Source organism: Gallinula chloropus (assembly GCF_964237585.1).
Source record: "Gallinula chloropus genome assembly, chromosome: 2".
NCBI lineage: Eukaryota > Metazoa > Chordata > Aves > Gruiformes > Rallidae > Gallinula > Gallinula chloropus.
The window spans coordinates 26,368,005-26,380,518 of record NC_140086.1 but is presented as its reverse complement, the minus strand read 5'-3'; the positions used below and the strand labels follow the sequence as shown (position 1 = coordinate 26,380,518).

At 38.1% G+C, this 12,514-nt stretch overlaps 1 protein-coding gene across 1 annotated transcript in view; it reads left to right on the top strand.

The window, feature by feature from the left end:
* Positions 1-11,155, top strand: part of TMEM67 (transmembrane protein 67) — a gene marked incomplete at both ends in the record, with an annotated part of 31,373 nt that extends 20,218 nt beyond the window's left edge. Inside the window, 10 exons of the mRNA XM_084280291.1 lie at positions 420-519; positions 620-759; positions 3,520-3,660; positions 4,109-4,189; positions 5,067-5,183; positions 6,354-6,470; positions 6,552-6,656; positions 6,948-7,050; positions 9,919-10,061; positions 11,075-11,155. Coding sequence (XP_084136417.1) covers positions 420-519; positions 620-759; positions 3,520-3,660; positions 4,109-4,189; positions 5,067-5,183; positions 6,354-6,470; positions 6,552-6,656; positions 6,948-7,050; positions 9,919-10,061; positions 11,075-11,155 — 1,128 coding nt within the window. The remainder of the gene's footprint in view (positions 1-419; positions 520-619; positions 760-3,519; positions 3,661-4,108; positions 4,190-5,066; positions 5,184-6,353; positions 6,471-6,551; positions 6,657-6,947; positions 7,051-9,918; positions 10,062-11,074) is intronic.
* Positions 11,156-12,514: the final 1,359 nt, after the last annotated feature.

Below are 12,514 nucleotides of genomic sequence, written 5' to 3'. Positions count from 1 at the left end.
AAAAAAAAAGACAGATTAAAGCAATTATGTTCAAATATGCTTGTAGAATCCAGAGATCGGTATTCTGTCTTCATGGGATATACAAATATTTTATCTGTTATGGGTATTATGCTGAATTGGACTTCATAATACAGATTAATCTGTTATTGGGAAATACTTAGTTAATTTCTTTGAATTTGCTACTTTGCTGTATTTTCTTCATAGCTTTGGACAGCATCACATGACACCATTATTCCAAACTTTTAAATTTAAAAAAAAAAAGTTGTCTCGAAAGATGTTAACAAAGCTGCAGTCTCAAGCACAGTCAGTTGTGTTTATTACTCCTTATGTTTAATGAGTGGTGGATGCAACGACTGTTTCTTCATCTTTGTCTATATGCTGTTGCTGCCCTTGTTATATTTCTCCTTTTTCTTTCTTAGGCTCTGCAATTCTTACAATTGCTGGTTTCACAACTTACTATAGATATTTTCTTTATTGACTGGGAAAGACCTAAGGGCAAAGTTCTTAAAGCAGTTGAAGGTAACTTGAGCTATGCTTGTTTGTTTAAGCAGTTTTGGTTAAATGTGGATATTACTCTCGAATATTAAATTTCAGAGCTTTATTTTATGTATTCTTTTAGGTGAAGGTGTTATTAAAAGTGCTGCTGCACCTGTGAGCATATGGAGGACATATTTTATAGCAAATGAATGGAATGAAATTCAGACAATGAGGAAGATAAATCCCCTCTTTCAAGTGCTTGCAGTTCTTTTTTTTCTGGAGGTATTATTACTACAATTATTGTTGTTAAGTTTTTGTGATACACAACCAGAGTCTAACATAAGGGTCTGTTCTTTAATTCTTGTATTCTCTGTGGTAATAGTGGATGACCTTCATGTTCATTTGAAAACATCTAACTTAGTAAAATAATTATTTTAATACTTTTTTTTTTAACTTATATGTATAGATCATTGCAATATTTCATTAAGAAAGACTTTAAAAAACAAAGCCAAAGCCAACCTTTAATTATCTGACAGACCTTTGTTAGTTTGGTTTGTTGGGGTTTTTTCTAAGTAGTTGATGCCTAACTGATGTCTGTCTGCTTAACATAACTAGTGCCTAGATGACTCAAACCACCAACATCCCACATACCCAATTTAGTTGCATGAAGACTGTAGCATCTCAGAATGAGGTATACTTAAGATAAGTAACAAGGGGATCTTGAACAGAGACATACTTATAAAAAACAAGATATGCAACCTTGAGAGTCAAAAGTCAGAGAAATTAATCTAATTGGTGTCCTGAGAGCAAACTGTCTCATTGTAATATGAATACCACACATCCAGTGCTGAATACACCCCCTCCCCAGATAAAACCCCTACTCACTGAACATCCATAATGAATTCAGAAAGTACTGTGTCTTTAAACCCAAGTGAGCAAAGAGTTAACCAGTTGTAGTTAAGAAGGTGTGACCAACAGGTGGAACTTCCACTCTGGACTGTACAAATACACAGTGTAACTGTAACCACCCAGTGCTAGCCTGGTGGAATTACCACCTAGCACCCATCTCTGTGCAAATGTGGAATAAACAAATACCTCAAACCTGTGTGTGAATTGGCTTTGCATACCAGGTAAAGAACCCACTTTTAACAGTAAAGATTCTACTGTTAAGGACATGAGTTACCCTGAATGGCTCAAGAGACTGATAATACCAGTTGGTGTGCACACTCAATTCTTTATTTGCCTACTGGCCCCCTCCTTCCACGCTCTGCAGCTTTGTTACTCGTTTCGTATTTATCTGAAATGGGCTTCCTTCCTGCTCATTTGCTATACTGACCTTTTACAAAACAGGAAATTAAATGTGCCAGTTCTGCTCCTGATGGCATAACACAAGGCAGCACGCCTTCAGTTACAGCTTGAGGATATGCAAGAAATGGTGCCTTTGGTTTTTAAAAACATTTTGGTTTGTTTCTTCTGAGGTTTGGCGAGTGCTTTTATTTTGGGACATGTTCTTAAAGAATGTAGCATATAGTTAATTTATGTGAGGTTCTTTGACATGTTTTTAATACTTTTATTATTTTCTATATTTCAGCTTTTAAATATCCTATTTTTCTTTTAAATTAAATACAGTAAAAAATCCCAAACTTTCATCATTCACTACATCAGTATTTTTGCTGTTGGTAAACAGCCAGGATCAGCTTAGTTGCCATGTTCCAAGAAAGGAACAGGATAAAAAGAGTACACATTCCCAAAACTGACTAATCCTCATGTTACTCTTTGTAGGCTCCTGGTATGGCTAGAATGGAGTGACTACTCTTAATAGAGAGTGAATAAGAGGCTCTTTACTGAGAGGGTGATCAGGCACTGGAACAAGCTTGCCAGGGAAGTGGTCACAGCACTGAGCTTGACTGAGTTCAAGAAGCATCTGGATGATGCACTCAGTCCCATGCTCTGACTTGGCTGGCCCTGTGTGCAGCAGCCAGAAGTTGGATCCGATGATCTTTATGGGTCCCTTCCAACTCAGGATATCCTGTGATTCCATGAGTAACATCTTGTTCTATAACTCCTGCTATGAATTTCCCTCTGGAAAATCCCTTTCTTCATATTGATGGTGGAGAAAGTCATGCAAGATACCTAAATAGATGAAAATTGGTGTTTGTGAAAACCTCAGATAATCTGTGTAACTGGAGTTTGGAATGCAGTTTCTCTAGAAGCATAATGGACAGTGTAGATACAGCAATCAGCTGCTCACTACAAGGGAAACATCTATATTGCTCAAAATCTCTCTTCTTGGGCTAGCAATTTTGATAAGGGACTGTTCAGTTCTCATTAATCACGGTGACAAGCTGTACAGTAGTAGAAAACAAGCCAGGAAAAATAATAGTTGGCAGAAGTTGCAAGTGGAGAAGAAGGAGTTTCTCTGCCCTCAGGCTTCACGTCTGGCACCAAACTAGCCACTGGTTGGCACATGCCGTGTCACTGCGGCATTGACAACTACGTGGCTAATGCAGATAGCACTCTGGCAGCAGAACTGAGCTTTTCAGTACTGGATTGGACCTGGCTGGGATGGAGTTAATTTTCTTCACAGCAGCCCATAAACTGTGGAAGGAAATATATTTCTCTTCAATAAAAATAAAAAACCCAGGTTCTAACAGTTTCAAAACAGATAAAAAATTGTTTTTTACACTGGTATTTATAGGACTAGAAAGCTGAGACTTGGCAGAAACAATATCCCTATGCAGTCTAACAGTAGACTCTTTTGGAGTTTTTGAGTATAAATCAACATTGATTTTTCATTAAATTTAGCTACATATGTTCTGAATTTATGTATCAACACAAACACGTACGGTTTATGGTTTGAATTCTCTTTCTCAGTAATCACACTGTCACAGAGTTGGGCTCTATCATAGCACATGTGTTGCTATTCCCAGGTCCCGTTTTTCTTCATTTTTCTTCTTACTTCCTGTTAATGTGGAAACAGCAAGGTCACAATTCATTCAGTTCATTGCCTCATGTTGTTATCCTGACCTTTTATCTCTTCAGGTGGTGGGATTTTCAAACCTGGCTTTAATGGATTCTTCTTCCAGCCTTACCAGGAGCAGTGAAAGTTACATTGCTCCTTGGAGCCGCATTTTAAGATTCGGCGTGTCCGCTGCACTCTGGCTCGCCATCGCCCTCTTACAGGTGTGTGAAACACGGCGCATACCCAGTTAACCTGCACAGGCTGGTGCTTGGAAACCAGAACACATGACTAGACCATCCATGCTACATATCATAGTGCTGGGTGTATTCTTAACTGTTTTGCTTGATCTAGACTTCTAACTGCTTTAGAACTTGAATCTCCTGAGCTATGAGACATCGTTCTTTGTAGCTAGATGTGAATTTTATGCAACTACTTTGTTTTGTTTTAAACAACTTTGAAGCATCTCCAAGTTCAAAATGGAAAGCAGGTTATTCCTACAACTTTACATCCCAGGGGAAGGATGTCAATCCCATTTCATAGAGTCCAGTGCAGTGGTGGCCACTAAAGAAGTCTGTAATTTGTGGGTGATAAACTGTGAAGTCAATTGCTTAATTAATTAAAGTCAAATCTGATGAACTAATAAAGGATAATATGGTTTATTTATTTCAGATTCTTTTTTTTTCTGTGTTTTATGAAAGATTTATTGAAGATAAGATAAGCCAATTTGTTGATTTGTGTTGCATGAGCAATGTAAGTATTTCTTTGTCTCATTTCTACAGTACTATTTTTAATAGAATAATACCTGCATAATAAATACATAGTTTTAGGAATATTAAATTATATTTATTCATTTTATTTAATCTGAGAATTCTAGCTAACAGCCAAAGTCAGTGTTTCTTTTAGCTCGTCTTATCAGTCCAATCTACAAAAAGATTTCAGTTAAATTGGAAAAAGATTCTGGAACCATAGGTATCAATATGTTCTGCTTAGCGAGCGATTTATAGGCTGTTTTTTGAAGTTAAATTGGTTGCACGTGTTCATAGAGAATTAAAAAGTAACAAATTATGACAGAAATTAGGTGTGGAGCAATTTGCTGCCTTTCTTTCTACCGGTTTCCATTCTAGTACTTTCGTCTTACAGACATGGCTGTCTTGGGTTCATTTAATGTGTTCATGTTTGGTTTCTGTTCCTATCTTGTGGCTGTCTCTCAGCCACTGAATTTCATCGCTGTCCCTCTTGGACAGTATGTAATACGTGGGTTGTAGAGAGAGTTAATTTGGGGTTTTATGTGGTATATAAGCATTGTGTCACACTGAATGAAATTTCACTAAATTCAGCCTCCTAGGAACTCAACTGGTATGACAGAAATAACTTGTGCATCAAAATGAAAGCTAATAACTTTGCCTTATTTTTTTGGCTCTGTAGAAGTTAAGTAGTAATCTAGCTAAACATAGATAAAACTAATGAGTAAAAGAGTTATTTAGCATTTTTCTGCCATATATATTTTGGTACCTGCCTGCTTTGTGTTTGTAGAAGGACTGGTCTTGCTGATCTCCACTGTGAATTCAAAAGTTCAAAAATAAAATTCTGATACTTAATTATTGTAATCTTCCCCCATCTCTTTTAGATTTCAGTGTTTCTCTTGTCACACAGCTGCTTTGGTTATTATATCCACGGTCGTTCTGTGCATGGACATGCAGATACCAATATGGAAGAAATGAATATGAACCTAAAGAGAGAAGCAGTAAGTGAAAGCTTAAACACCTGCTCTAATTATTTATTTTATTAAATCAATAAAAAAATAAAACACACAGCTTTGCCTTATGGATCTGCAGTTGTGTATCACCTGGCAACAAGTTACAGTACTTGAAGATACCAGCTGTTAGTGTGTAAATATGTAACAGCATTTCTTTTAACTATCTCTTCATCTTTCTTCTTCCTCACTATCTATTTTTCTTTGCTATTTCTTCGGATTTCATAGATATAAAGTTCCTGGTTTTGTAAAAAGTTTTTCCATCTTTTCAAGAGATATGTATTTGATATTGGAGCTTTTCTTAAGCTCATGGCCACATTCCAAAAAATGCATACCAAAAACCTTTCATAAAAGACAAATCTGAAAAACTCTGCTTAAAGAAACATCTGCTCTTCCAATAAATTATTTTGTTCCATCTCTTCTCCTGTGGCAATATAACCTATTCTTTACAGAAATTCATTTTAGTAAGAATTTCTCCTGATTTGTTGTATGTTGTCTAATACCAGATTGGAGCACTGTGCACTCAATTTCATGATTATCTTGCATCTTTGTAGGGACAAGTAGGAAGGAAGTACCTTAGACAAAGGATATTGCTATTTCAATTACAAGTGGACAGGAAAAAACCTAACCATGTCAAAATTAAATCCGAACATTGAAATCCAGAGGAATATTTTTAATAATATTTTTGACTTGTGTGTTCCTTTTTTTTCCCTAATTGCTTATTTTAATGTAATTTTGGGAAAAGCAGGTGGTTTTTTCTCTATGGAGAGGTCAGATTTTCTATTTTCTTGGGGTCTTTGAGATTTATTATATGTGACCCAAAAAAAGTCAGGAATCCAAAGTACAAAAAAAGCAGGACAAGTATAGAATAAGTGATGAAAAGAAAAGAAAGGGCTTCAGAGCCATTGTCAAAAGATGTACTAGAAGGCAATGAACTTGGCACAGGTGAGAAGAGGAATATGACTTTTTGACAGCAGGGGTCAGGATTTCATGTCCTAAGAAAATCTTGCGGAAAAAGAACCAGGAGTGCAGTGGATTCAAGTATTTAGAAATACTAAGTACTATGTGTACAGGTAAGAGAGGAAATGAAAAGCTTTTGACTTTTTTTTGGTCTATGAATGACATTAGTAACACTAATTTACAATGGCTTTAATTGTATAGGAAAATCTGTGCAGTCAGAGAGGTTTGTTGCCGAACACAGATGGCCAGACGTTTCAGATTTCCATTTCAAGAAAGATGCGACTGCATTATGACAGGATTCATGAAACCCTTATGAGAGTAAGTGAGATACTTGTATTCTGTCCATGTTGTTTAAAATATGCAGCTTTTCACTGTAGTCACAGTCATGTTCTGTTGCAGAAGCGTGGTCCTGCTCGGCTTTTGGACTCGTCTGCAAACACTTTGGAGCAAAGCACAAGGGCATACAACACCATGAACAAATTTCTCAGTTCTTTTATTGATCACGTATGTATATTGACTTCACTGTGTTAAAGGCAAGAGAGACTAAAAATTGTGAATCTGAAAGGCTGCCATTTCTCTTTAAGCTTATGTTCTTAATGACATGTTGTTAAAGACTTTATGGCAACTGGAACAGTGCTTCATAAAAAAAAAAAAAGAAAAGAAAAAAAGGAGTGCTGTCCAACAGTGCAGTGCTTTTATTTTCATTCATAAAGATCTAAATAGCTGTACTTCACTTGTGACAAGTACTTTTTTGTTGAAATCATAAAACAAGAAGTGTTGTTTTTCCTGTTCTAGGTTCATAAAGAAATGGATTATATTGTTAAAGATAAGTTGCTGCTCGAACGGATTCTTGGCATGGAGTTCATGGAACCACTGGAGAAAAGTCTTTTTTACAATGGTAAAAAACATTTGTGACTCATATTTATACTACTATAAGTGTGTAGATTTCTGTGTACATTTCTTTCCCAGGATTTACAATCTAAACTGGACTTGACAGCAGGAGAGGTCATTAAATGACCACTTGAGAGGGAGATATTTAAGAGAAGTTCTTCAGGTTACAGAAATCCTATTTATAATTTGTTGCTCAAGTCCAATGTTTTTTCTTTTAGGCAGCTGAAAGGATACTGTGCAGAGACGTACATGTGTTTACAAACTGCTCCTCTGACTTGCTGTCTAGATCCAGTATTCACTTTGTAAATGGAAAGGAGACCACAATAGTTAAGTAGCTCCATGGTATTTTTTTTTAATAGAGAACCAAATTTCTTACAAAACAATTTAAAGAAAGACAGTTTCTTTAAAGAGGATATTGAACATAGTGAGGACATTTTAGTGGAACACTTGATGATAGATAATACGTGACTCATCTTTGCTGGTTCCACTAAGTCAGGTTTTTAAATACTTAATTTTAAAATTCTTTAAGTGTTGCCAATACCTACAGCAAAAATGAGTATTCCAGAGGAAACAGGGATGGCACCACTTCTGATTCTGGTCCCTTAAGCTATGCAAAAGCAATCAGACTTGGGTTCTTCAGTGCATCATCCTGAATCCCAAGCAGCTGCTAAACCTAGCCAGAAGTATTTCCAAGTGACCAGTACGTGTTAAAATAGATTTAGTGAAAAGTCTTGTCCCTATCTTCAACCTAGGTTCCTAAATGGGAATCCGTGGAAGACTGATGCTGTGAAACACCAAGACTCTAAAACCCCTAACCTGTTCATACATACTGCCAGGTACCAACACCTGCATCACTGGAATCCTCATCCAGTGTTAGGTCCTCCACTTCCTCCCCTTCCAAGGTTCTGAAACCCCTGGTCCCAGTCTGGAGACTGGTATCCACAACACAATGAAATATCAGCTGTGAACTTGGTCCTGATACTAGTCTGTTTCCTCAGTCCCTGAGCTGTACAGAATCCATCAAAAATTATCTTTGACAACCCTGGTTCAGACCCTGATTCTACCCCTAACCATAAATATGGCCGTCACGTGCATGAAAACTAAACATTAGCTAACGATCCAAGGTGGTGTGAGACCTTGTTTTGAGTCCCTCAGGTACTTGGCTCTCCAGAGGCACTGTTCAGACACTCTAAATCTTATCAGAACTGTAATCCAATCTATAGATAATACCAGATGACCACTACACACCCTTCATATGTCATTGTTCTTATGTAATAGCAATCTGCAGATGACATCGCTGAGCTGTGCAGAACTTTTCCTGTTCCATGACACTAGGGCTGCAAAAGCTGAAGCCTAATTTGAAATTCAAACCTTGCTGCGTGATCAGGAATGCAGCATGTGCTTTCAAATTAGACACAGTTGTAGTCTGATATTTTTGTTCAGTCTAGATATCTGAGTTCATTAAAGGCTTGGGCTCTCCTCCCCTGTCATGGCGAGGCACTGTATTTACTAATAAATGTTGCCAGAGAGCCAGTATCTGCCTTAAAACAGTAACAAGGACTTTATTCAGCTTCAGTCTGTGATTCCACACCTCACAGTATCAGTCATTCCAAAAACCTATTCTAAACCCCAGGTCTACTCAGCCATGCATCTTGTTAGCTATGCAATGTCTGAGTTAGAATTGAGTGTATAAGCACATGTGATGTCTCCAAACGCTGCCGTATCCAACAAAGATTTGGTCTTTTGGCTGCCTTTGTTTCAAAGTTCATAATCATAAGCAATGATCACAGAATCACAGAATCGTAGGGGTTGGAAGGGACCTCAAGAGACATTGGGTCCAACCCGCCTGCCAAAGCAGGTTCCCTAGGACAGGTCACACAGGTAGGTGTCCAGATGGGTCTTGAATATCTCCAGAGATGGAGACTCCACAACCCCCCTGGGCAGCCTGTTCCAGGGCTCTGTCACCCTCACTGTGAAAAAGTTCTTCTGCATGTTGGTGAGGAACTTCCTGTGCTCCAACTTGCAGCCATTGCCCCTTGCTGCATTCCCTCACAAACAGCCCCTCCCCAGCTTTCTTGTACCTTCAGGTACTGGAAGGCCACTATAAGGTCTCCACTGAGCCTTCTCCAGGCTGAACAAGCCCAACTGTCTCAGCCTGTCTTCGTAGGAGAGGCGCTTCAGCCCTTGGACCATCCACCCTCATGGCCCTGCTCTAGAAACATACTGTTTCCAATAAAACTTGCACTAGACATCTTTTTGGAAAAGTAGAAAGAAGGAAAAGAATCTATTTTCTGGAACTGTTTATTACAAGTGTTCTTTTCTTTTTTGGAAATGGTGCTGTTTCAAGAAGCGGGTAAGTGGTCTAGACTGCTTTGGCTAGGAAAAAGGGATTTTAAGCTTAAAAGACCCATTTTTCAGGAAGCTGTTAACCAGCGAACCAAGAAATGTTAAGCTCTGAACCTCTTCCTAAATAAGGCTCTAAGCGTATGGGTTTTATTATTTCGTTGCATTGGGGCCAGAGTTAACACTTGCTAAAAATTTCAGTGACAAGGAAGTTACATCTGCGCCTTGTTGAGAGCAGCCCTTTTTGGAACATTCTGATTGAGGTTTCAGTGCTGATAAAGTGGCCTGTGGCATGTGGGCTTTTCCTGTTGTGCTCCATCAGTACTGAGCTGTTTTTGTAAGTGGAAAAGGTTGCACTATTTTGGTTAATTGCATGCCATAACTAGCTTGTATGACACCACAGAATGCCATAACTCGGTCTTCCTCTGGTTTTCCTTTTCCTTAACCAGCTTTTTCAGCGTGGAGTAATGAACTCCACAAGCCTGCACTTCACAGAAATAATAATTTTTCAAAAATTACTCTCTTTTTGTAGATGAAGGACAGTCGTTCAGTGATGTTCTCTATTATGGCAATGAGACAACGCTGCTCATCTTCGATATCCTGTTTTTCTCCGTTGTGGATCTGGCTTCCCAAAGTTTTGTTCTAGCAGCTATTCTAACATATTTGCAACAGGAGGTAAACTTCAATTTAAGAACAAAATAATACTTTTCAGATGTCTGGAAGTTTATATAGTTAACTACATAAGTTAGAGTTACACAGTGACAAAATAATATACTGACAGCTTTTAAAATAGGGGTTTTTTTGTTTGGGTTTTTTTTGTTCAAATATGCTTGTGAGGAATTAATTTTGTTTACATAGAATCACAGAATGTGTAAGGTTGGAAGGGACCTTTAGAGGTCATCTAGTCCAATCCCCCTGCAGTGAGCAGGGACATACTCACTAGATCTTGTCACTCAGAGCCCCATCAAGCCCGACCTTGAATATCCCCAGGGATGGGGCCTCCACTACCTCTCTGGGCAACCTGTTCCAGTGATCCACCACCCTCATAGTGAAGAACTTTTTCCTAATATCCAACTGAAATGTCCCCTTTTTGGGTTTAAAAACGTTACCCTTTGCCCCATTGCTACATGCCCTCATGAGCAGTTCTTCCCCAGCTTTCTTATAGGCACCTTTCAGGCACTGGAAGGCTGCTATAAAGTCCCTCGGGAGCCTTCTCTTCTCCAAGCTGAACAAGCCCAACTCTCTCAGCCTATCTACTAGGAGAGGTGCTCCAGCCCTTTGATCATTTTTGTGGCCCTCCTCTGGACACGCTCCAACAGGTCCATGTCCTTCTTGTGTTGAGGGCTCCAAAGCTGGACACAGTACTCCAGGTGAGGCCTCACCAGAGCAGAGGGGCAGAATCACCTCTCTCGATCTGCATCTCAATCTAAATGCCTGTCAGGAATAAAGAGGCTACAAATAACTTTCAACAGAAAGCACAAGTATCTCTTAAAGTTAATCACACATAATTATATTTCAGAGTAGAAAGACACTGGAAGATACCTCAAAAATGCTAAAGGGATTTAAGTGCCTAATTCACTCGTGTTATTTACAGATTAAAGATAATATGAAGTTGTTTTATGTTAAGTACTGAAACACTCTGGTTTAAGTATTTCTTCATTAATACTTTTTTTTTTAAATCTTCTTAGATATTTAGGCTTATTCGTAATACATTTGGGCAGAAGAATTTGGCATCCAAAACCTTGGTTGACGAAAGATTTCTCATTTAACTAGGAAGATGGAAAAGCTTTGTGGAAGAGTTAATCATGGAAATTATATCCGTGACCAAAGCATCTCTGACCTGCAGACAAAACGTAGTGCACTTTTCATAAGTAATAATGTAGTGGTTTTGAAATTTATCTTTTTTATACTGTGTGCTATTAGGCTTTATTTTATTATTGTTTTTAACTTTCAAACACTAAGCCATAGGCTTTTAAAAGGGAAGGTACATGAAAATAAGTCAGAAGTAAACTTACTGTTGTTGTTATTAGAATAAGATAAAAAATTATAAATGTCTTTTGATAAGATATGGATCGCTCACTTTGAGGCAACAATTTGAGCATTCTGGTTAGCAGGAAAGATTGTCAACTCTTGAGGTTCCTGAAAATCCCTTAAATCTTTTTTTTTGGGGGGGGGGGGTTGAGGGGAGGGGGAGTTGTCTTTTTGATTTATTTTGAGGTATAATATTTAGCAAACATGTTTTACACAGCACAGGATTTGTTCTGAATTAAGTTAATATTTCAAGGGACTTTTTAAAGATTACTTATTCACAGCACCTCCCAACTTGAAATTTTAATTTTTCTTTGTCATGTCATAGCATTGTATGCCTGTATCTCTTCTCTTGGAGTTTATCATTGTTTCCCTTAGTGTGAACTACACTTGACAAAGTTTCCATGTGCTTGAGACACAGTGGTGCTACAGCAATGCAGAAGAGCAGGCTAGTTGTGAGTGAGCAGAGGAGATGGTTGTAGGAATTTGGGGCGAGTTCCTAATCTTCCTGACACGACATGCCCAGGGAAATACAGTGATTCTTCTGTGCTGTTTACCCACGAGTGAAACAGAAGCAGTTGTTCTTAACTTTTTAGAAGATTTTTTTCACAGGTGCCTATATATGCTCATGTACACAGAGACCATTTTTTCCATCACCGTACGTTTGGAATTTAGACTAAGTTAATTATTACTCAAGTGCCACTTCTCCAGTGTTAAGGGAGATTATGAATGGCCTTCAAAACACCTTGAAGTGATGTCTCTACCTCACATTTATATCTCTGAATAGTCTCCCTACCTTTTTTAAATGATGTTTTTCAGTAAATGTTTAAACATGAAGAGTGTTTGCTGGGTTTTTAACTATCACTTGTCTTTAGATGATTCAGCAAGAGACTCTGACCAGCAAAAACACCATAAAAATGTAAGTCACGCTTGTTCCAAAACGGAGACTGAGGACATGAGTGGTGGAACTAGCAGATTTCCAGTGTAGACACGTTTATCTGAGTTGAAGCAGCACGGTATTTCAGGTGTTTCTTGGCTTCGTGAAGAGGACCATGTTCTCATGTTGATACTGTATCATACCATGGTATTAAACTTTTGGT